At 39.6% G+C, this 24,696-nt stretch overlaps 6 protein-coding genes across 6 annotated transcripts in view; 3 read left to right on the top strand and 3 right to left on the bottom strand.

Annotated features, from left to right (window-relative positions):
- The window catches only part of LOC134745631 (integrator complex subunit 15), a 359,171-nt gene that overhangs the window by 8,601 nt on the left and 325,874 nt on the right, over positions 1-24,696 (bottom strand). The window lies entirely within an intron of this gene.
- On the top strand, positions 3,073-4,068 carry LOC134745648 (NHP2-like protein 1). The gene is made up of 2 exons (XM_063679771.1): positions 3,073-3,296; positions 3,632-4,068. The coding sequence occupies exons 1-2, from the start codon at positions 3,294-3,296 to the stop codon at positions 4,019-4,021; spliced, it is 393 nt and encodes a 130-aa protein (XP_063535841.1). The 5' UTR covers positions 3,073-3,293; the 3' UTR covers positions 4,022-4,068.
- Positions 4,597-8,464, bottom strand: LOC134745553 (chitobiosyldiphosphodolichol beta-mannosyltransferase). The gene is made up of 5 exons (XM_063679618.1): positions 7,811-8,464; positions 6,572-6,852; positions 6,024-6,309; positions 5,474-5,591; positions 4,597-4,775 (listed from the first exon to the last, which is right to left on the bottom strand). Exons 1-5 carry the CDS (start codon positions 8,353-8,355, stop codon positions 4,680-4,682), a joined length of 1,326 nt encoding a protein of 441 aa, XP_063535688.1. The 5' UTR covers positions 8,356-8,464; the 3' UTR covers positions 4,597-4,679.
- On the top strand, positions 14,013-15,423 carry LOC134745628 (RNA-binding region-containing protein 3-like). Its single transcript, XM_063679739.1, has one exon. It carries the CDS (start codon positions 14,111-14,113, stop codon positions 15,410-15,412), a length of 1,302 nt encoding a protein of 433 aa, XP_063535809.1. The 5' UTR covers positions 14,013-14,110; the 3' UTR covers positions 15,413-15,423.
- LOC134745612 (nucleolar protein 11) lies at positions 15,788-24,611 on the bottom strand. The gene is made up of 5 exons (XM_063679703.1): positions 24,387-24,611; positions 24,085-24,249; positions 18,396-18,602; positions 17,726-17,861; positions 15,788-16,857 (listed from the first exon to the last, which is right to left on the bottom strand). Exons 1-5 carry the CDS (start codon positions 24,516-24,518, stop codon positions 15,800-15,802), a joined length of 1,698 nt encoding a protein of 565 aa, XP_063535773.1. The 5' UTR covers positions 24,519-24,611; the 3' UTR covers positions 15,788-15,799.
- On the top strand, positions 22,600-23,617 carry LOC134745650 (uncharacterized). Its single transcript, XM_063679773.1, has 2 exons — positions 22,600-22,792; positions 23,381-23,617. The coding sequence occupies exons 1-2, from the start codon at positions 22,607-22,609 to the stop codon at positions 23,525-23,527; spliced, it is 333 nt and encodes a 110-aa protein (XP_063535843.1). The 5' UTR covers positions 22,600-22,606; the 3' UTR covers positions 23,528-23,617.

Below are 24,696 nucleotides of genomic sequence, written 5' to 3'. Positions count from 1 at the left end.
TTCGCTCAAGAATCCTACGAGTATATACAGATAGAGTGATGCGAGTAATACCCACTCATGGGCTCATGACCTCATAGCTAAAACAACATGCGGCTCACTAACCCATTTTCCGTTTCTCCTGATTGTCGACAGTTTGACGGGTGCCTTAGAGTTGCTTAGAGGATGTCGATTGTAGTTTACTAACGATCTAACTCGTCAAAAAGTCGTCCCACAATACATAAAGTCATACTTGTCAATGTTTGGATCCGTAGTTTTAAATTACATCCAATGTAAGACAATTTTGTTGAATTCAGAAATGCCTAAGCAAATGTAAAATAAATTCTCATCATACCATATGAAATAATTTTCTAAAGGAAGTGAAAAATATTTAAAATTAAACTGTCTTAATGTTACAGTTTCTTTTATTTTTAGATTGTCAATTACACATTTAAAGTTGTCAAAGGCGGCCTAAAACGGGAGGTCTTTAAGGGCTGATTTTTCAGTTACAATTTCACTCTTCCGATAACTAACGAATAAAACATATTCAAACGAATTAAGTTTACCTGGGGACTGGAAAATCGGCTCTTAATCAACTAACCAGATCAGGGAATGAAGCTTTTAGCTGGTCTCAGGTTTAAATAGCTCATAAGAATAACAATTATTCACCTACATGAGAAAAAACACAACAATCAGTTACTAAATTAAATTAAATTAGTGAGCAAAAATAATAAATATATTCGTGCCGCGCTAGTAAGTAAATACTTAGTGGAAATAAAATTTATATTAAAAGTAGTGTGTGTCAAGTAGAAGGTTGAACAAAAACATGCAATAGTACATTTCGATGCTAGTGCGGAAAGTATGTCATTACTTCACGAGTACCGAGATAACAGAGCAAGACTCGGGACGAGTGAAGAATTACATTTCCGCACGTGTATCGAACGACGTTTTTTAATACAGTTGCGAAAAAATAATAAAAACAACAAGTAAGGAATAAAAACTTTGGAAACTTAAAAAAGCCTCTTAGTAGGTAGTAAAAGTAAGAAAAAAACGCCTCTTTGACAGGCGTTTCGGCAGCTATTCCTACCTCTACCTTCCATAGCTATTCCGTTCCATTCAGACAACTTATTAAGAACGGTTTTCAAGGTTTTCAATATTCAATATTAAAAAATAAACGTGTTATAATGAGGTAAGTAATTAAATTATGAAATATGTACATTTTTTGTATTCTTACATTAACAGTAGGTTTTTATGTTGATTACGAAATTTAAAGGAAACTAATATTAACACTCATCAATAAGTAGTCATGAATTGGAACAAGTATAAATTAAAAAAAAATTAGAAAAGTAAAAAGCACTAGTTCGCGAAAACCATTAAAACCAACTTTCCGCACGCGAAACAGCTACGTAAAGTAGCACTTTTTGAGCAACTGTATTAAAATAGTTATTTACGATACATGTGCGGAAAAGAGGAAATTCGAAACAAGTGGTGATAAATTAAAACACGACCGCAGGGAGTGTTTTAAATCGACACGAGTTGAGAATTACCTATTCGCACGTGTATCGTACAACGTTTTACAGTACATATGGCCCTTTAAACTTTCGACATATGCACGAAAAGTGCTCTTTTACGCACTAGTGCGAGAAAGTAGCACCATATGTACTGTAAAACAAGTTTCGAAGTGTGGTTGCTAATGCCGTTTCACACGAGGGCAGCCTGTGTTGCCAGATCGTACCTTTTAGTACGATTTTACGTACTTTTTGAACAGCATACGTACTTAAAACGTACCCCGCCCAAAACCGTACTAAAATCGTACTTTTTGGCTAAACCGCACATTTTAGTACGATTTTACCTACTTTTCGTATGAGCGGTTCAAAATTATGCTAAAATGGCGTAGAAATAGTAGTGACAGGCCAAAAAAGTACGATTTATTTGCGTAAAAATTTGTGACTTCTTTGTTTTGGTATTTTTGTACCTCACTATCTTGCGTACTAATGTAGTTTTCGTGGATTATCAGTTTGAAAAAATCGCCCGTTTCTAAAACACTTCTGCTCTTTATATTGTTTTTTGGAACAAAAAATGAAATTGTACTTTTTTGGTAAAATCGTACTTTTTTTAGAACGGGGTCGTATTTTAGTTTTCAGTGCTCTGGCACCACTGAGGGCAGCGTCGACGGCGACAACGGCAACCTTTACGCCACTTACTAAAAATTGCTGCAAAAATAGCTCTGGATGAGCTTGAAGTAATTGAAATTGTAGAGAGTGAAATAAATAGGAAAAAAGCTTAGGGTCAGACGCCAATTAACCACACCACTTGCAAAACAAGTCCTGCTCTTTGCACTGCACTGCCCTCGCGTTCACACGAGTCCAGCACGGCTAGCACATGATTACACGCGGGATAACTCGCTCCGCGAGAGACAGCAGTCATATATTATACTACTCTTTGCAGCAGTCGCACGTCACAAATTTCTATCTCGATCCATATACTATTATCAAAGATAGATATAACTCCGTAATAGATGGATACAGTCTAAGGAAAAAACGTGCCTCGAAAATCACGAAAATTTGATTCTCGATCAGATGGCGCCACTAGCTTTGGCCTACTCTCGTATAGAGGGCGTTGACGGGTTCGTTTGTGATTTATAATTTTAACGCATATCAGTGAAACAACATGGGTCTAAATTATATAAAAAGCAAATAAAAAAATCATTTATCTATATTTAAATACATTTTAACGTATTTTTATAAATCTTCATTTTTAGTTTTAAAGTATGTCGATAGATGGCAGTGAATTTATAGTGGTTACAAAATTTACTATGACAGTACCGCTCTATCTTATATCCTCTTTACTATTATACTTTTTGTCTCGATCTATCAATTTCTCGATTTTGGTAGCATAAGAACACACAACATAGAAATTTAAATATGTGCATCTCAGATCTCAGCACCCTTGCGTGCTCTAGCGGTAGAGAGGGAAATAACAAAATGTTTGCGGAAGGGTGTGCAAGAAGATCAGAGATTTAAATTATAGCTCAAATAGTTTAAAAGTAAAATGAAACATGACATTTTGTTGACTGTCACTATTGTCACTGTCACATTAGCGTAGCGTCGTTCGTGCACGCGTGTGTGCTACTCCGGCCCAGCTACTCGTGCTTTTACTGTACATTCCTCGTATTCCTGTTCCTGGCTTTTGGCTATCCCACGCGGTGAAAGTAATAATAGTTACTACTTTTTCTCAAACCCTTCCTGGATACCGTTACCTCAGTGAAGCGAGAAATCGCGGAGAGGTTGCCACTTGAACTTTTAAAAACAAGCAACATGGTAAGTCCACGTGTTTATTATTATGATGTTCATTTTCTACAGAATGTTAGCATTTTTTCTACTTTCCTTAACATTTGGAAACTAATAAAAATAGGAAACTTTAATAAGTAGTAGTATAATAAAGTTTTGAGGTTATATATTAACCGCGCACACATGAGTTTGGTTATGAAACCTTAAACAAACGAGGTTTCGGTTTAAAAAATACTAAGAGATATCCTGTTTAAAAGAAGTTCAAACTTGAAAGCATTTATTGTTCACATATTGCATAATTTAAACACCACAAGCATTTATTTCACTCGATTGATTTACACTCGTATTGTCTTTTTATATCTCAGAGCGAAACCGAAGCCGCAGTTAACCCGAAAGCGTACCCGCTGGCAGACGCGCCGTTGACCAGCAAGATGCTGAACCTGGTCCAACAGGCAGCAAACTACAAGCAGCTTCGTAAAGGTGCTAATGAAGCTACTAAGACCCTGAACAGAGGTCTCGCTGAGTTCATCGTTATGGCCGCTGATGCTGAGCCTTTGGAGATTGTACTACACATTCCGCTGCTCTGTGAGGATAAGAATGTTCCCTACGTCTTTGTCCGGTCTAAGCAGGCCTTGGGCCGCGCGTGCGGTGTCTCCCGCCCTATTGTGGCTTGCTCTATTACAGTTAATGAGGGCTCGCAACTGAAGCCACAGATTCAGGGTATTCAGCAAGAAATTGAAAGACTTTTAGTGTGAGTGTGTGCAAAAGAGATGTATTTTCTTAAATAATAAGCTTTAAACTCTTGTTTGTCTTTCTTTGTTTAAAAACCTTTACAGCTGGATTCATGGAAGTACAGGTTGACCCAACTGGGACAAGATATTAAATGTCAAAATTGTATTTAAGGAGCAATCTTGCAATAAATTGTGCCATTTTCAACCAAAAGGGTACTTATTGTTGCTTGTCAGTAAGGCACTATTTCCATATAGCTTCAATTAGATATCAACCTTATCAACAAGCGACAATATTCTTTCATGGTCAATATATATAAATACTCAATAGTACTCTTAGGTTGAATGTGTTAGGCTTAGATCAATAGACAACAACTTTCTTCATACTGAAGATTATCCAGTCCAGTTTTCCTGGCATCCCTTTTACTTTTAGTGTCTTGAGTATAATTTAAGGAATCCACGAATCAGACCACATAGAATAATTGTCACGTGACTCCATACCTACTTGAAGTTGTAATGTAAGTTCCTTAATCATAATAATAATTTCAAATTAAATAATGAGCATTAAAGCATGAGCCTAAGTGTTAAAATAAGTAAACAAATATAACAAAATACATTTATTATTGCATATCATAATATTAACATTATTTGGCCCCAATTGACAATAAATACATCTAAGTTGTGATTAAAACTGGAAGAATTTCTTTACGCGCAAGTCCCAGTTGCTCTCCCACCGAGACATTTGGAACTTTTCTAACTCCTTTCTCATATCTGCTGCTACCTGCAAAAGCATCAATAACAAATGGATTTATTCTAACTTACAAGATGGTAATTTTTAAGCCTTTGCCTCTAGTATACATTTGTATACATTTGAAAAGAGCAAAGATTTCTACATAACCACAGAATAAATAATAGTACTAGCACAGAAGGTTCACTCTCTAACAAAACGCGTCTATTACGACAGATATGACCGCCAGGTGGCGCAAGCGCGAGCAAGGTTCAAAATGACGCACCGCGCACACGCTACACATCAAATATCATTTGCGTTTCTATGTGTGAATGGCACGTCTGTACACGCGGCATGCGTCGTTCTGAGTAAGTTGCTTAAAAACCGAACTGAGCGTTCACCAAAAGGTCGTATCTGCTGTCGCGGGGCGAGGTAATTCGAGTTGGGGCGGGGCGGTGCGTGGCCGTTCTGTATGATAATACTATTACTTATTCTGTGCCATTGGCGTAGTGTGAAAAGGGCTATCTCCCATGAGACTGCAATATTTTGTACTACTTTATATGTCTGTTATATTTGCTTTGATCTCAGTTGGATTGATTAAACCAGTATTACCAGCAACAATGGTAAAACCAAGTTGAACATTCTGGATCAATTCGAGAACAACAATGTATAAGTTACACTGGAGTAAGTTACCCTGCCCCAACTCACGTTATAGACTGTAGGCAGTCTCAATACCTAAATATTATTTTTACCTTATTCTGTTCCTGATTATTGGGAAAGTCTTCAAACCATGCAATAATCCGCTTCGAAAGCTCATCACTATTCTTGAATGTGTATCCATTTACACCATTTTCAACCAATTCATCAATGCTGAAATGAAAAACTAACTTATTAAGAAATTACTACTAATGTGCCACCGGAAAGTTTCCGGAATTGCAAAATTTCCATATTGAAAATTTTCGGACAGAATTTTTTCCGTTGCCAAAAGGAAAGTTCCTTTAATTTTCTATGAAATTTCCGAAAACTTCCAGCATTTGTTGTTATAGCAGCAACAGATATAGATCATCTGTGAAAATTTCAACTGTCTAGCTATCACGGTTCATGAGATACAGTCTGATGACAGACGGACAGAGGAGTCTTAGTAATAGGATCCCGTTTTTACCCTTTGGGTACGGAACCCTAAAAACAAGGACTTCTTGACAAGTATGCGCATAATAATAGGATAGACGTGCTCTAAAGGTAGTACATGTAGCATGGCCAATTATCTCAAAAATCAAATTTTTGCAAAACTTAACAACCCACCAGCTAAACTCATACGCGCACACTGGCAACCCAGCCCCAAACATATCCACAACCTTCATAGGTAAGTCTAGACCCGATGAGCTTGTATGAAGGCATACTCCTAGGTCCGCACTAGCCACCATGGTAGGATAATCAGCCGCTTCCAGCCAAGGCGTGACTACTTTGATATGTTGCCAGTTTTTGGAGGTGATGAGGTCTATGTAGTGTTGCTTCATTGGCCCTTTTCCGGTTATTACACAGATCAGTTTGGGCAGCTTCTTTGTTACATCAAATGTGGTTTCATAAACTGAAAAGTTTACATGTTTTTTAAGCTTTCTAAAACAATTTTGAATTGTGTTTGCAATATCACAAGAGCAACAGCTATCAAGTTATTATAGTTGCAAAATACGTTACAAAAATTCAGACATGGCATGAATCTTGACCCCCCTCAATTTATTGTGAATTGTTATTTTAATAACATTTTATGTTCTGTTTCAAGACCTGACAGGCTGACATTGACCTCATGTGTTCATTTAAGAAATACACCCAAGAATCAGTAAAAAAATCACCTTGAAGTGCTTCCATCAAAATTGCAAAGTCTTCATCTGGTGTCCAACTGGTGCTGCTGAAGAGCAGTCCAGGAGCATCTGCCCTAATCTCCACCTTGTTGTTCACAAAGTTGGTAAAAGCGGTCTTTGTGACCATGTCTCCCGCAGGATGGTTGAGCAACTCTCTCCCTGGACAACTAAACTCTGGGTATTGCTGACTTATTTTAAGGTACCATTGGTGTTTTTCTTCAAGTGTTATAGGGTGGAACATTTTTGGAGGTCTGTCGTAGAGGACTGTTGCCCTGAAAATGTGTGAAAATGAGTAAATAAGTTTAAATATAGGAATTTAAGCAAGGGGCATGCAAAAAAAGAGGTTGGTTTAACATGGGTTTCGAGTTGCGGAAAAATCGCCCGAACTACAATACAATACAACATGGGTTTAACATCCTTATGCTTGACACTGTTATAATTTTCAGGATGTTGTTGGGGCTGTCCCGTTTCTGCAGCGCATCGGGCATGTTTGCGCAAGCTCACACGGATGACTACTATGCCATAATACGCAAGAGAATTGCCTCGTTGCTCTGCAGAGTGCGGGCCAGCTCCAACCCCATCCTGACCACTGATACGACTCACCTATAATGCGGCATTTTGAATGTGTCATAACCGCTATTAGGTGAGTTGTAAGAATTTTATTGCTGTCTGTTTTTGTTTTGTCGTTTTCTGTTTTTTGTGTTCCACTAACACTTAGTTTTTAACCTTAATTGTTACTAACCGTTATGGGCCAGTGTTGTCATAAATAAATAAATTGAATTGAATTGAAATTACTTAAATGTGCCACTAAAACAGTCACAAGTTTGTGGAATTCCTTTCTGGCTAAAGTCTGTTTTTAGTTGAAAATTATTATGTTTTGCATATTTGTTGCCAATAATTTAGTGCAACAAGGCTAGAAGTGTTTCTATGCACATTCACTTATTATCAGTGACTAGCGACCCGCCCTGGCTTCGCAGGGGTAACACAAAACCTTTACAAATTATACACTTACCTTCCTCAAGAATTACTCTATTGATAGGTGAAAACCATATCAAAAGTTGCATAGTTTGAAAGATCTGAGCATACATAGGGACAGACAGACAGCGGGAAGCGATTTTGTTTTATACTATGTAGTGTAGTGATAATTATTAACCAGTAAATAATCTATGTAATTACTGAAGTTATCAAATAATTTTACCAATTATCTTATATGATAAAATAACAACTTACTCTATTCCCCAGTTCTGGAACAAATCTGACTTCATAGCATATGTAACACACATATTGTGGTGCGAGGATTGGCCGAAATACCTCTCCAAAGCCATCGCTAGCTTCAACAAAAATCTATTCGGCGAAGCCAGCGCCATTATCGAGTACGCATAGTTATGCCAGTCAATGATAAATATTGTCTTAGTTAATAAGCAGTAGAACCTACAAACAGGCAATGTGGGGATCGCCGGCGGGTTCTGGCACAGCAGATAGTGGCATTTACCGGTTATAAACAGTGTTAGAAGCAAACTTATCGTCTGCCATATCGCTTTCATCGCATATTGAATTATCTTCGGCCCTCGATTAAATAACAATGGATACAGCTTTGTTATCGTGATATGCTCGTGCTCTAATATCTCGGGCAGTGGTTTACTGTCTAAGTAGCCGATTATATTTACATTTAGACCGCTATTGGCGAGTGATAGAGCGTGATATTGCATTCGTGGACTACGCCCGATGTCTCCAAGCACGACAACTTTTGCTGTCTTTTGCGATTTTTCAGTCATGGCGTGCAAGTTTAGTTTGGTATTTTGATTACAATATATTATGTTTCAGAGGGATGAAACTTTTTCAAAACAAGGGACACGACACGACACGACATTCGGCACGGCACAGCACAGATGTGATGTGACACTTTAGACATTGACATTTATGCCATGACAGCAGCAGTGTTAAGGGTTGCTATGCTAAACGTACTTTTTCCCGAATTGCACCAATAATTATACATTTTACATTCATGTAATTGTAAAACGACAAAGAAATTATTAAATTGTAAAACGGGACTTAATCGCGTATTTAAATTTTAAGATTTACCTCCGATGTTTCGAGGACGACGTTGTCCCCGTGGTCTCGGAGAAGACTGGCTAAAGTTGACATCAACATCTTCTAGCCGCGCGAGTTTTTCTGACTACCCGCACTAAACTTGGTCTTGTTTATCAGCTTGAACGTTTTGCGCACTAGGTATGTTACTCTGTCGACACACAACACTAAAGATATTCGATTTATCGATTCTCGATATTCATTTCCGCTTACATTTGAAAATGACTGGATTCCATGTGGATAAGATCTTAAAACCCTCGTTCCGATTGAAATTGCAATGTTTTTTGATTTCAATAGCTTCCCGTACTTTTCTACTGTAGAAATGGCGATCCGTGGAAAGAATTTTAGGGTTATGCAGCTCAATCCAGTGGTTTGGTCCTTTGGTCCTGACTCCAGTAAATGCTCAGGCACGGCAAACTTGTTCGCTTGACGATTTTTGACAGCTGCGAGATGTTCCTTAACTCTTTCTGCTATGGTGCGCTTTGTTTCTCCGATATAGGAACTCCCACAACTGCAATCAATTTTATAAACGCCAGGTGACTGGAACTGAATAACGTCCTTCGGTGACCTTAGGCTCCCTGATACGTAGTATCTTCTTCTTAGTAGTTTGTGGTCGGGCGTTAAGTCAATATGGCGAATACCGGTATTCTGGTCCTGTAGAGGACATGGGTGTATCGGCACTATCGGCAGTCGGTATAAAGATTCCGATGTACTCGTGGTATGCGGGAGACGAAGACGAGGGTGTTGTAGTAGTACATAACTAGAAGTACTTGTCCTTTTACTACTTACATTACTACACCTTGACATAATACTTACTGACGTGTAGATGTAATGATCTATAGTTTTATCCTCCGGCAGGTAATGGCAAAGAGGCAAAAACGTCTAAAAAACGTATATCATGTGTGCGGGGCACAGCAGGGCCAGATGTTACGTCGCTTAAAGCGGTGGAGGTCCGCAAATTTATACACCTGTGGAACATGGTGTCAGGCGCAGATGAAATACGGGCGTACCTAGAGGCTATGTTCCCGGAAAAAATGTGCACGGTGCAGGAGCTCAAGCCCAAAGGACCGTACAAATCATATAAAATTGGTGTCCCACTAGAACTTTATAACAAATGCCTATCTGCGGAAGTTTGGCCTGAGAACGCTCGAGTAAAAGCGTGGTTTTTTCGATCATACAACAACAACGCCAAGGATTCAGGTATCTCCAGACGCCAAGCGGAAGGTGGAGTCTATGATAGAAGTCGTATATCAGAATGTCAGGGTTCTCAACACCAAACTTAGCTTCTTCAAACAAAGTCTTCTATCACTAGACGCTGATATTGTAGCAGTGACCGAGACGTTCCTCACTGATGCGGTTGACGACGCTGAGCTAACGTGCGGCGGATGGAGCGTGCTGCGCCGGGACCGCGCCACAGGCGCGCGCGGCGGTGGTGTGCTCCTCGCGGCACGGCCTGATTTGGAACTGCATCGCTGTCCACATCTGGAGACCCCAAGTGGTGAAGACTTATGGGTGACGTTTGTTGTTGAACAAGTGGTGTGTTATATGTGCGTTATCTACATTCCTCCCAGTGCAACAGACGGTACTTATTTCACCTGGTTTCACAAGGTGGAGTCTGTGATTGACACGCTAAAGGGTGCAGTGTTTATCATCGGTGACCTAAATTTGAATCCAGTTTATTCGTCCCAAAATGTTCTAAGTTATTATTGTTATTTTTTAACTGTTTGTGGTTTGAAAGAAACGAATGAGGTGAGGAATACTCATGGAGGTAAACTAGATGTTGTGCTGATGTCAGAGCGCATTCCTACTTGCGTGGTACTGGAGATGCCGGATGGTGGACTGGTTCCAAGGTCAGACGCATACCATCCTCCTCTGGAGATATCGGTTAAAACGAATGGTTTCATGTGTCGAGCTCTAACCGAACGCCTGGAACCTGGCAATGTGGACGGGCAGCAGGACTGGAACTTTCCTAAGGGAAACTATGAGCTTCTGTATGAATTAATCTCGGGGATTTGCTGTCAGGAAGTTTTCAGTTCTGTGAATGTTGACAATGCTGTTGATATTTTGTATAAAAAATTGTATGGGGTCTTTGATCTCTGTATACCGAAACGGATTCGACCGAGGAAACCAAGTAGGCGTTATCCCATTTGGTACACTACAGAACTGATAAGTGACCTTAAACGAAAAGGAGAACTTCACAGAAAGTGGAAAGCCACTAAAAATAGAGACATTTACTACGAGTTTTCGAAATTGAGATCCAAAGTTAAGGAACGTATAGCGTCTGCTTATGATGATTACCTCGATCGAATCCAGAGTAGGGTAAGACACAATCCCCGTGCTTTTTGGCAACATCTTGACAGCTTGAAAACAAAGGGTGGTTTTGTCTCTAGTATAGAGTCTGGTGGGCAAAAATTTACTGGAAGCAAGGTAGCTAGTGCGTTTGCCGATTACTTTTCAGCGGTATTCTTGCCTGATATTCCGCGGCTGGAACCGAGCGGGCAGGGGATTGGAGATCAAAATCGTGATTCTAACCTCATTCACATTAAGTCCGTATCAGTGGAAGAGGTTGAAGCAGGAATTAAACGAATGAAGGCTAACTGTTCGGTCGGGCCCGATAACGTGCCGGCGTATATCTTGAAAGGGTGTGCAGAGAGCCTGAAGATTCCGTTGCATTTTATTTTCAACTTGGCCCTCAGTACTGGGTGTTACCCGCATCATTGGAAGGTATCTAGGGTAAGACCGATCCCAAAGGGGAGTGATGTTACTGCGGTGGAAAATTACAGGCCAATAGCTATTCTTCCTACGCTGGCCAAATTGTTTGAGTCTATACTCCATCGAACTCTATCAGTACAGACTAGACCTCTTTTGTGTGATGCTCAACACGGTTTCAGACCGAATCGATCGGTAAACACAAATCTCCTTATTTTGGTCGATAGCATTTCGGAACACCTTGATAGAGGTATCCAGGTTGATGTACTGTATCTCGATTTTAGGAAGGCTTTCGATCGCGTGGATAACGATGTTTTGCTGCAAAAATTAAGCTGCATTGGCTTTTCTACTGGATTGCTGAAATTCTTTGCAAGTTATCTACGTGATCGACTGCAATTTGTCCGGCATGGTTGCTTTGTCTCGGCTCCTTATCATACTCGATCGGGCGTTAGTCAAGGCTCCATACTAGGACCATTCCTGTTTGGAATAATGATTAATGACCTCCAGTCTGTTCTAAAGTCATGTCAATGCCTCCTTTACGCTGACGATTTGAAGTTAGTTTACGGGGTGGAGCAAGAAACCGACTGTGAATCATTGCAGGCGGACATCAACTTGGTCTTTCGGTGGAGTATGGAGAACAAACTTCTTTTCAACCCAGCCAAGTGCAGTGTCTGTACCTTCAGCCGTTCGCGCGCTCCAGTACTTGCGCAGTACTTTTTGGGATCAGAGCCTATAAATCGTGTGTTTTCTGTTAAGGATCTAGGCGTGGTCTTCGATACTCGTCTCACATTCCACGAGCACATAGTGTCACTTGCGACCGACTGCCATCGAAGACTGGACTTTGTAATCCGTAACTTGCGTAACTTTAACGATCCACTGGCTATTAAGCTAGTTTATAACGCCTTGGTGAGAAGCAAGTTAGAGGCTTCGTCGATCGCATGGTTACCGTATGAATCAACTTACGCGTTACTGCTGGAGAAAGTGCAAAAAGCTTTCCTAAGGTTTTTGTACAAGAAGATTTATGGGTACTACCCGTTCCTGTATCCAACCAAGTATCTCTTGGGAACCCTTGGATACAATTCATTAGAAGTCAGACGGACCTTTAGTTTGCTATCTACTGCGTGTCGAACACTGCGCGGAGAGTCAGATTGTCCGGAACTTGTGAGCCGCCTCGTGCGACTGTTTGTTCCAGATGTCTCCAGAATAAATCTCAGGCCGCGGAGACGCGTTCTTTTAGCTGTGCCGGCTGCGCGAACTGTGTCGCGAAGAAACTCGCCACTGCCGCGCGCTCTCTCTCTACTTAATGCGCTCTTGGCGTCAGCACCGGAATGCGATTTGATTGCATGGCGATGGGTGGCTGTGAGAAACGAATGCTTGAGGTTCTGTGAGGTGATGGACGCTAGGCCCTCGAGTGTAACGTAATGTTTGTTATCCGTGTGTGAAATGTAATGTAATACTTAGTGTAATGATTCTATGTTGTTATGTGTTAGTTTCATGACGTATTGGTTTACTGTAAAGTCGTGTAAACGTATTTATAAAATAAATAAATGACGAGTTCCTCTTCCTGGCCTAGTGTCGGGGCAGAAATGTTAGTAGTACCTTTTTTTTATAATTAAGACTTTGACTGGTACCCATGTATGTATTAGTTGGTCTAGTAAATCTAGTCAGTAGAAAAAGGCGCGAAATTCAAATTTTCTATGGGACGATATCAGGTTTCGATTTCATAATAGTATTTGACGACCGGTCTGGCCTTAGTGGGTAGTGACCCTGCCTGTGAAGCCGATGGTCCTGGGTTCGAATCCCGGTAAGGGCATTTATTTGTGTGATAAGCACAGATATTTGTTCCTGAGTCATGGATGTTTTCTATGTATTTAAGTATTTGTATAAGTATTATATATATCGTTGTCTGAGTACCCACAACACAAGCCTTCTTGGGCTTACCGTGGGACTTAGTCAATTTGTGTAAGAATGTCCCTATAATATTTATATTTATTATTATTTTATTTATATTGCAGTGCCCAACAGGGTTCACAAAGACCTAGCTTATAAGTTTACCACCTGTACAATTACTTTGTGAATTTGCAATAAAATATTGAGTATTGAGTATCCCTTCGCGACTACATTTTTTAAATTTGCCGCCTTTTTCTACTGACGAGATCTGCTTGACCAACTATAGGCGATCGGCGAGCCAATTTCATTTTTTATCCACACCATAGAATTGAATTTTTTGAATTGGCAATTTAATCAGATTATACGAAAAATTGTCTTGTCTGCCACACTGCTTTGGACGTAGAATGCCGAAGCATCCCGATTATATTTTTCCCTTGGGAAGGGTATTTTTGATGCTCTTACAACATTTGCCTTGGCGTTTAACTAGTGTGCGTTCGAAAACTGCACTATAATTAAAGTACTAAAAAAAATAGTTTGAACAAAATTTAAAAAAAAACTACTGTTTTTATAAATATACATGTTGGTATAAATTATAAATTTATATTAATATAACAAAAAATTGTCTTGGCAGAAATGTCCGGTAGAGCACCCCTGCCTTTCTGTAAATCTAAATGATAAATGAACGTGCATTAAATGACATGATGTTCGTTTCGTGTTGGTTTCGTGCAGTTCGTGTCAAAACAAAACTTCAACATTCAACCCAGTCGAAAAGTCGAAATCGAAACCAACCAAAACAATGTGTTATTTATTTTGTGGTGCTCTATGTGGTAATTATTTTGCATAATGTCGAAGGTACTAATAATCAGGCACCTTCCCACGGCGTTGACGCTTAAAGAAAAGGAGCAACTGTTAAAGCATTTTGGCGCTGAAAAGGTTTGGGAACCTTCTACCAAAAGGAACTACACTTTCGCCGCTTTTTCTTCAGAACACATAGCTCAGCAGTCACTATACCGTCTGCACCAACTCGAAATAGCCAATAGGAGGCTGGTTGTTGAGTATTCATTCGAGAAAGAATCAGCGACACAAAAGAAAGAAGATGACGAACGTAGTTCTCTCACAACAAAACATGTAAAAGAATTCCTTAGAAGGTTAAACGCTTGGAATCCTTCAGTCGATTTTTACCAGCCTCCTCTTAATTACATAAAGTACAAATACCCAGATATATCCCCAAAAATAATTATAAACATTATTCATGCTTTAGTATCTCATAAACCACTGTATGTTCAAACTTTACACTTAATGAACAAAATGTGTCTTCAAACGCCTTTCAATGACAATGATAAGGCAATGGACTACTTCAAGGAAACTTTTATAGAGTATTTCCTTGATCAAATAATGGAAATACCAGTTCCTGATTTACCAGCGCAGCCTGAAAGCGAACCAGAGTCAGAACTGTCAAGTGATGAGACAGAGCATGAAAAACATCATCAACCAGCCGTGAGCAAGAGAAAACATACTTTGCCAATGACTAGAAAGAGACCTGCTGCAGTTCTAAAAACAGCCGTATTACCTAAAGTTAAGAAAACAGTTGTCAGTCAAGAAGAAGTATTTGAAATGGTCACACCAGTGGAGCCTAAGAAAATATCTTTAGTTGTTCATCAAGATGCATTGCAGAAAGCATCTGAGGAAACGGAAGTTGTCGGAGAACTAGGGAAGTTCCAGAAAGAGGATGCACCTGTGCAGGAAGAGGCTCCTTCGGAACAACCGGATCTACCTACTATAACAAAGAATGAACTGTTGCGTAACAGGATATCACGAAGCGACATGAAAGTAATGAAGGTGTTTAAGAATTATCATCCGGGACAGCCATCAATGAGGCTTTATATTAAGAATTTAGCAAAGTCAGTAACTGAGCAAGAACTGAAGAGGATTTACCAACGTTACATTGAAGGTGTTTCAGAGGAAGAGCAAATAGGGTTTGATGTAAGAGTCATGCAAGAGGGTAGAATGAAGGGTCAGGCATTTGTGACATTCCCGTCCGAGAGGATGGCAGAGAGAGCACTGAATGAGACTAATGGATATATGTTGAAGGAGAAACCAATGGTTGTGCAGTTTGCAAGAGCTGCTAATAAAACTGTTCAATAAAAACTGGTTTTAATTCTAGTCATTTTTAATAAAATAATCAATTCTAATTTATTTTAGTTTCAATAATGGTGAAATGGTCTTCCCAGTTCTACCAATTACTTAAGTAACACACATAGACTAGTAAATAACAGGGACTCATAGTCTCCATATAAGGATTCATTCCTCAGAAATATGTGCTCACGTATTATTAAGTTTAATAGTTCAACATTTAGGTTCCTCTTCACGGAGCAACGACCACACGGCGCCCTCGACCAGTGAAGATGTGTCGCATTTTAATATACCTATGGTCTAGTCTAAGACCTTGTCTATAATTTTACAAATAATGTAAGTGTGCCATGCACCCAGGGTAGTCTTTGAATTAATAAAAAAACAATGTAGAAATTATACTTATATTTCCATCAATTCAATAGAATATGGTAAATCTTCACCAGTTTCAACTGTTTTAGTATACAGCAGTTTATGCATCAGTGCAATAGTGCTATTGACCACATCTAAGTCTTGAATTAGGTCTTTAATGACCGCTAATGTCTGCGTCAGCACCTCTGTGACCTTCTCGTCTTTCGTCATCAAGAAGTGCTGGTAGAAAGCGTCCATGAGTACTGTACACCAGTCCAAAAGCTTATTTTCTTTAACTTCCACACCTTTTCCCGTCTTTAACAAACATGCTACATATGCTAATAAAAATAACGCGTTATCCAGAGACATACTACTCCTTAAATAAGTTAGCATGAAAGAATCGCTAACTGTTAAACCAAGTAGATAGTCAAGAAGATTAAACTCCGACACATATTTGCTATAAGCTGCAACAACTTTGTCACTAATTGAAGCATCTTCATTAATCGTTTTCATTTCATTCATTGTTTTCATTACATGGTTTATTAAAAGCACAACCACTGATTCAGGGACATCTTTAAACTCCTTTAAAGCATCAATTATTCTCTCGCAATCAATGTTGGATTCTTCAAATATATTATTAATGACTTGTGCACAAAGAGTCCTTTCAGATAATCCTTGTTTACCGTTCCAAGTTAATCGCGATTCGGATTTATTTGTTGGTGATCCCCAATCGGCAATTTCTAAGCAATCATCTTCAACGATTTCATGCGAGCCTAGTAAACTCGACAGCTGACGTCTCTCTTCAATGACATAGGGTAGTATTCCGATATGATTTGAAGCTTCGAGAATAATCCGGTCATCAAAACAGTACAGTTTGGCATCCGCCGTGTACATTTTCATAGGATATTTACAGGATCCGATGTTGAGTTGGACGTTGTAGGCGACTATGATAGCTCCGTCGCGATGCGAGTTGCTGCCGAAGGCCACGATGTGGTTCTGGCCCATCCAGCTGAGGGAGACGTGGGAAGGCGCGGATACCCACGGAATGGTGCCGATGGACTTCCAAAAGCGCCTGGATAGGTTGTAAGCGGTAATTTTGGAGTCGCTCCCTGAAATGAAAAAAAAAAAAAAATGTGCGTGATTACCTCACTCTCCCCTATCCGAAATAGTGAAGTCTCTGACGCACGAGTTCACTCGCATTTCAGCTTTTAATTTGGCTCCCATTTAGCGGAACTCGTGCCTGGAAGGCAACTTTGTCACCTTTACCCAGGACCACGGAGCGTGCGCACTCGTCGCCTCAGAGGAACAATACTACATATGTAACTTTCAGTAGGTAGGAGTATAGTAGAGAAAGCGCTGTTATTGTTTGTCCGCTTTCTTCTAAAGTTCGAATTGCCACGTCAACCTCACGGGCGTACGTATAAATGTGTAAGTTGCTGAAAGTTTCCAAAAAGATGGAAAAGTTCTCGGAAATTTCAGGAAAATTTTACAGTAAAAGTAAACTTTCATTTTGGTAATGGAATATTTCGATCCTCATACAAAAACATGAGGGCTTTCTGAAATTTTTCCATGTTGAAATTTCGCAATTTCGGAAACTTTCCGACAGCATAATAACTGCCGCATAATCCTCAACTGTGTATAGGTAGTATACTTGCTTAACTTAGGCCCACTTGCACCATTTCACTTACCCGGGTTAACCAGTTAAACCTCGAGTTACCATGGTTACCAGTACAATTTGACACTAGGTTAACAGTTAAACCGCTTAACCCCGGGTTAGTGGGATGGTGCAAGTAGGCCTTAGAGTTTGACGCTGTCGCGCCGACCGTCATACATTTGTTTATATGGCGGTCAGCGTCAGCGTCAATCGTGCGTTCCGTGTTCCGTGACCCTCTGGCTGGAGTTACCTAGGGAAAATAAATAAATAAATCTAATCTAATCTAGAGAAATAAATAAAAAAAAAAAACAAGCATCACTTACAAAGGATGTAGACCGTTTTCTCGGACGCGTGGAGAAGCTGACCAACGACATACACGTCGGGTCGCGTCACCTTGACTCGGTGCAGCTTAGACTTGTCCATGTCTCCTAGCTCCACTCTCAACGGGCATTGTATAATCTGAAACATAACTCATAATAGTCATAATCCTGCTTGGTTACTCTTGACAACGTAGCATAAATATATTGTTGCCTTTCCTTAGTGACAATAAAATTTCGTCAGCATCCCTGATAGTCGTCAACATCAACATCAAACATTTATTCAGCAAATAGGCCACAGGGGCACTTTTACATGTCAATTTTTACAAACAATGAAATTAACCCAAAATTACAAAAAAACAATTACATAAATATAAATGTTAAATTACACAAGAAAAAAAAAACTAATAAAAACTATACAAATAACAGAAGTACTAAAATTGTTTAGAGATGTAAAAGTTATCTTGCTGTCATGCGTCTATATCTTGTCTTACCTCATAGTCCTGGCTGACCGCCACAATTTCGTCAGCATTTCTGATAGTTGCCTTAGGAGCATGGCACACTGCGTCTGATTTGCACGTCGCTCCGAAGTTTGAGCGAGACAACGCTATGCGCGTATTATAGCGACATCCCGCTCGCAAGTCGGAGCGACTTACTGTCATGTGTCATATCTTACCTCATACTCCTGTTTATTTTTGACAACGCAGCATATGTTTTTGCCCCTGTCCTTGTATGTGCTGACAGCTACAATTTCGTCAGCATCCTTAATAGTTGCCTTGCCATCGTAAGAGTTGCGATTTTCGAGCGCATACGTCAGGGATGCACAGTTTCCGTTTGAAAAGATGATCAGTCCTGGTAGGACTCGGAAAATCGAGAGTGGGAACTGAAAAAGAAAAAACAGGGAATTTATTGCTGTAAACTTGCCTATAGATTCCGCAAAAGTCCTATCTAAACACTTCACATTTTTTAGCTTGACATAATGATTTGCTTTTCAGATTGCCGAAAGCGAGGGAACAGAGCCAATATTTACGATATCTTGTAGCTTTCGTAAAACAGGCTCCTGACCACATGCGGAAGTCACTTCCTGATTAGAGGCGTTATAAAAGCTCCGCTAGCATGGCCGTTCTACATTGTCACTCATCATCATGTCAGCCGATAGACGTCCACTGCCGGACATAGGCCTCCCCCAAGGCTCGCCACTCCGACCGATCCTGTGCCGCTCGCATCCACCGAATTCCCGCGACCTTCACCAGGTCGTCGCTCCATCTTGTTGGAGGCCTACCGGCAGTTCGTCTTTCGGTACGCGGACGCCACTCCAGAACCTTCCGGCCCCACCGGCCATCAGTTCTGCGAGCAATGTGCCCCGCCCACTGCCACTTAAGATTCGCAATTCTGCGAGATATGTCGGTGACCCTAGTTCTACTGCGGATATCATCATCACGTTGGCACTATTACCTCCTTATTGATTCTCGATTTGTCGTGTGACTCGTGTGCTAAATGTAAAGGGCCCTTTATTAGTAGGTTTAAAATCACGAGACAATCGAATCTTGACCGAGAGATTATTTCGCAATGAACCTAGTCAGCCCAGGGCAAGACTTTATTTAAATGGCTTACAATAATGTTCCCATAAACGGGCCAATGTAATCTGGCCTTTAAGCATATACAGTCGCCATCAGTTATACTGGAGCGGCCAAGGTGTTTTTGAACACCTGAACAATGTGAACATGCACTTTAATGTCTTGATAGTAAATAGAGGCTTTGGCACTTTGCCCGGTCCGTCCGATATATCTGGCGACTGTACCTACAAACAGCAACGTAGTAAACTGACCACGGTGCATAATTGCAATAAAGTTGTCGTGTCGAACAGTCACGTGACTGACGCGACCATGTGATGATACGAAAAAGACTCACCATGGTACGAAATGGTACTAAAATTAAATTCCTTGACCATACTAACGAGGTTACAGGGATAAAATGTTGACAGGGCACTAGGGTGTAATTCTAGTTGCTCACGTAACACCATATAATTATTAAGATATCCGAATACAGGTATATCTCTTAAGTGACATATTATTGGGATAGGTTGGAAGACCTTAAAAAAATCTATCTATACCACACCATAGTCGAAGTCACTATAGACAACAGCTCACCACTGCTTTATGTAGCGTCACAAAATAAGTAATAGTATTATCATACAGAACGGCCACGCACCGCCCCGCCCCGATTCGAATTACCTCGCCCCGCGACAGCAGATTGACGGCCGTTTGCCGGCCGCTCAGTACTATTTTTAAGCAACTTACTCACACTATAACGCATGCACAGGCGTGCCGTTCACACATATAAACGCAAGTGACTTTTAGAGTTCCGTACCCAAAGGGTAAAAACGGGACCCTATTACTAAGACTCCGCTGTCCGTCTGTCTGTCACCAGGCTGTTTCTCATGAACCGTGATAACAGTTGGAATTTTCACAGATTATGTATTTCTGTTGCCGCTATAACAACAAATACTAAAAAGTACGGAACCCTCGGTGCGCGAGTCCGACTCGCACTTGGCCGGTTTTTTGATGTATAGTGTGTCCGCCCTGTGGTAGCGTATACGAAGATCCCGAGATCAGAAAACACAAGCGCTTGTTCACTTGTAAAATACCTACTACGCCGCGAAACCTAAACAACAGTCTATATTTTGAGAATTAAATTTTTACTATCTATACCTATGTCACAGGGCGGACACGCTGTACATCAAAAATCACTTGCGTTTCTATGTGTGAACGGCACGTCTGTACACGCGTCATGCGTCATAGTGTTAGTGTGTTGCTTAAAAATAGTACTGAGCGGCCGGCAAAAGGCCGTCAATCTGCTGTCGCGGGGCGAGGTCATTCGAGTCGGGGTGGGGCGGTGCGTGGCCGTTCTGTATGATAATACTATTACTTATTCTGTGCCTATGTCAAAAAATAGATAACGCGGCACACAATCCCTTGTTTGCAGTTTGCAGCATGTCTCGCTAAGCAATGAGAACACAGCCACTTAGGGTCTGAACTGAATGATAGCCACTTATCCAATTGATCTGCAATAAGTTTAGTTCGCAACCTCGCTCGCGTTGTGTGAGCGACAGCACAGGGTAAACAAATCTGGCAATCTGGACGCGATTAACATGGTAAATACGCATACTTTTTATTTAAGCATGTGTGTCGAAACGAATTATAACGCAACCATCGCATTCGGTTGGAAACCGCCGGACGGAAGCCGTGGCCACGGACGCCCTGTACACTGGTGGCAGCGGTCCGTCATGAGTGAGCTACGAGCGGTCGGGTTGAGCTGGAGCGAAGCCAGAAGAGTCGCTGAAGATAGGAAGGCGTGGCGCGAGCTTGTTAAATCCCTTTGCACCTCTGGGGTGTAAGTAAGTAAGTAAGTGTTTTATTTGTAAATATAGGTACAATTACAGTGGTGGTCAGTTTATATAATTATGTACAGTTTCACTATATTTTACCAAACGGCGTACAAAAACATTGAACTTAATACTAGAAACTATAAACTATCATGCTCAACAAGTACGAGTTTGTAATCCTACTTACAGCTATGACAAATCAATAATGAATATCAGGTACATAGTTTATAAGAATTGTAGATGTCAAAATATAAAATATAGATTTCTATTATTATTAATATTAGATGCCTATTAAAAATATAAAACAAATTGTCATAATACACATCATTCTAAGTCATCATTTAAATAATCTGCAATGCCAACATAGCTGGTGCCATAGGACAACCACCATGTGTGTCGTAAATTGGTGCAATATTGCCTGGTATGACAGATATTCTTTAAACAGCACCAGCTACAACAGAGTGACATAGTAGCCTGGTAGGCAATGTTGAGGAAGACTAGGGTAAATGTCCCAGTGGCGTAACTATACCAAATCAACTAAAGCCCATAGCAATTTAATTCTAGTTTTACTGTCATTATAACTACAGTGTTACGCAGCGCCCTTCATAGGCGAACAAAACGCGAACGCGAAGCGAAGCGGCGCGGGGTGAATCAATCCTTTGATACCTATAGAAGTGTCCTATGTGGGCGATCTCGTTGCGAACGCGAACGCCGTGGGCCCGCCGCTTCGCTTCGCGTTCGCGAGTTGTTCGCTTACGTAAGACGCAGCGTCATATGATATTTTAAAGTTATACTTGGTGTTTCAGATCTGTGATATTTGCATTTGCGAATATTGTTGGGTTCCACTTATATGTTCATATTTATCGAAAACCTATCATTTAAACTTAAGATAGCTATGCACAAATAGGTAATCACAGTTTCTAAGAAAATACTTGTATTCAAATCATTTTGAGCACCAATAAGACATGTTGGTGGCACAGTTATTTGAAGGCAACTAGTTTTCATTCATTCATTCATTTATTTATTGCAATCATGTTCATTACATACAGGTGGTAAATAAAATATAGTCGGTACATGACAACATATCAACGTTTTCTTAACAAACATTTTGAATTATGATTAGCTACTTGATAATAGGGGATATTACTGCAATGTTCTGCTACCAGAGTGCAGCACTAGCCTTTTTAATAAACCATAGAGTAACTTATACATACTGTACCTTTAACAGGTTTTTGACAAGTTTTCAGAGATAATAAAATAGGACATTGATGCATCAAGGCGGTTTACAGAGGACCTACCGGGAAACGCGAATCTGAAATTCCGCTATCTGCCTCTTTATCCGTTGAATATGCAAGAGTGACAGAGATGTTAGATATACGAAATTTCTATTTTCTTGTTTTGCGATTGACCCTCAGATTGTGGTAGTGGTGCCCCCTACACCGAGTTTCGCGTAATTTGATAAGTATTTTCTTCTTGTCCAACAGTTCCACAGCAAATCAAAAATGAAGATTGCAGCCTTACTTCTTATACTATGTGTATATGACTGCCACAACAAGGACCTACTAGTTGGCAGTACTGTAAATAGTACACTGACATACATGGAGGTGGCTTATAACAATGCTGATCCTGCAAAGTCTTGGGAAGATGATGTTATATACTTCTCTGGTAAGGTGGATAAAACAATTAAGGTATGTGAGATAAGAGAAACATTAATTTACCATCTTTTTAGCATATATCTCCTTAGTTGTTGCATATATTTACTAAGAAAAGATTATGCATCACTAGTTGTCGCCTCCAGCCAAACTTTTTGTATTAAGTTTTTCTAAACAATGTTTAAAAAAAATAATGTTACAATTATGGTTGTGTAATCTGTTTGGAAGAAACCATTTAGAGATTAAATTGCATCACTTAATTTTTGAAAAAGTCATATTAAGAATAAGAATGACGAAGAGAGTTTTTGACGAAGCTTGTTGCAGAAATTAGAATAAGAATAGTTTTCCCATTATTGTCTACATTTAATTCAAATTTAATAAACAGTCTACAGCAGAAGTAGCTAAGCTGGTGAGGTGTACAAAATGACAATACACAAAAGTATTTTCTTAGCAATAAAGTTATGTTCAGTTAATTTTAAATTCTTCATTCACTTAACACATTCACTGCCCCCAACGCACATGTGCGTTCACCGACATACAAGTTTGTTTCAAGGCCACGCCCCCTGGCAGTGAATGCGTTAACAAATTCTGCTACTGACTGAAAAACAAACAACATTGTTTCAGGCCATAAAAGTGCAGGATCTAGATGAAACCAATGAAAGGGACATTGCTACTGTCATTGCAGGCGGAGTGGGGCATAATTTTGTCAACATAAGCTTAAAGAGCGAAGTGGGATACAGCCTTGACTATAAGATAGAAATATACTCATAACTCATCAAAGTTAGTAAAGTTACGACTTAACTTGTGAATTGCTTTTTAAAACATTTACATACACATTCATATTTTTTTCTATGGACGATGCAGCACTTAGCATAAGAGCAATAACTCATTTTGAAATGTCATTAATTTGTATACTTTGTACTTGTATGATGTTCTACAATTGAAAGAGATTTCAAAATGAGTTACTGCTCTTATGCTAAGCGTGGCTTTATATATATTTTTTAACATAGAATATTGAGATCTATGTACCAACCTATTTCTTTAATTTTTAAGTACCTACTGTCAATTTATGTTGACATGTCCTATTTCTTTTCTTGTATTTGATTATTTTAGGATATTTCCCAGGTTTCATGTAATGTTATAGAATTTAATCAAACAAGATACATTCAATAACATGATTATTGTGTTCATTGTTTTATAATAAATATTAAAGATATTTGTAAATAAATGTTATTTTACATTCATGATACCCTCTTCACCATAGTGATAGTATTTATCTACTTTTTCATTTAGCTAGTAAAGCTAGAAACAGACAGATTATCGCTTACCTTATATTTCTTAAGTTTATCCAAGCTGTCTGAATCTTCCTTCCACATTTTGATTGTATTGTTATTGAAGACCCCCACATAGCAACTGTTCTCTGTGTCGTAAATGACTGGCGCCGTGATGTGATCCTTGGACGTCCATCCTCCCGTCTGTTTTTGATCTGTAAGCTACATTGTAAACATTTTAGACCATAACCTCACTTTTGTAAGTACATATATAAATTCATGTTTCATGAACATAAAGTTAACATATAGTTCATGCTCTGGTTTATTGTGATGCTTTGTGACAATTTAAAGCTTCTTACCCTGTATTTGTTGACCACATTGCGTCCTAACGTAACAACAACAGTTTGTTCCTCCTTATCTTCTGATATTCCGAGGAAGCTCTTCTGATCAATCAAGGGACACAGCACATAGTAGCTCTGTAGTTTGGCCATTATTGACGACTAATTCACACCGTAAATATTTTAAAACATGGATTTAAAGAAAAAAAGCACATGGATCTGATATATATTACAATACTCTTTGATTACCATGAACTGTCATTCATAATTTTTTTTTTTTTTTTTCATTTATTACGAGCATTGGCAACTTGGCCATCAGCTCAAACATAAA

This window comes from Cydia strobilella, chromosome 11 (genome assembly GCF_947568885.1).
Source record: "Cydia strobilella chromosome 11, ilCydStro3.1, whole genome shotgun sequence".
NCBI classification, from domain to species: Eukaryota; Metazoa; Arthropoda; class Insecta; order Lepidoptera; family Tortricidae; genus Cydia; species Cydia strobilella.
Note: the sequence above shows the minus strand (reverse complement) of the source record. Positions and strands in the feature narration are given on the sequence as shown.

Bases quoted from the DNA above. Each gene is read 5' to 3' on its own strand.
- LOC134745553 (XM_063679618.1), bottom strand. From the start codon at position 8,355: ATGACTGAAAAATCGCAAAAGACAGCAAAAGTTGTCGTGCTTGGAGAC. The intron at 6,853-7,810 runs GTAAGTTGTTAT...ACACATTTTCAG, and splicing joins TTCCAGAACTGGGGAATAGA to GGCAACAGTCCTCTACGACA. The intron at 4,776-5,473 runs GTAAAAATAATA...ATGCTTTTGCAG, and splicing joins ATAATCAGGAACAGAATAAG to GTAGCAGCAGATATGAGAAA.
- LOC134745628 (XM_063679739.1), top strand. From the start codon at position 14,111: ATGTCGAAGGTACTAATAATCAGGCACCTTCCCACGGCGTTGACGCTT.
- LOC134745650 (XM_063679773.1), top strand. From the start codon at position 22,607: ATGAAGATTGCAGCCTTACTTCTTATACTATGTGTATATGACTGCCAC. The intron at 22,793-23,380 runs GTATGTGAGATA...ACATTGTTTCAG, and splicing joins AGGTGGATAAAACAATTAAG to GCCATAAAAGTGCAGGATCT.
- LOC134745612 (XM_063679703.1), bottom strand. From the start codon at position 24,518: ATGGCCAAACTACAGAGCTACTATGTGCTGTGTCCCTTGATTGATCAG. The intron at 17,862-18,395 runs GTAAGATATGAC...GTTATGTTTCAG, and splicing joins AAAATAAACAGGAGTATGAG to ATTATACAATGCCCGTTGAG. The intron at 16,858-17,725 runs GTAAGTGATGCT...TTTTCATTTCAG, and splicing joins GAAAACGGTCTACATCCTTT to GGAGCGACTCCAAAATTACC.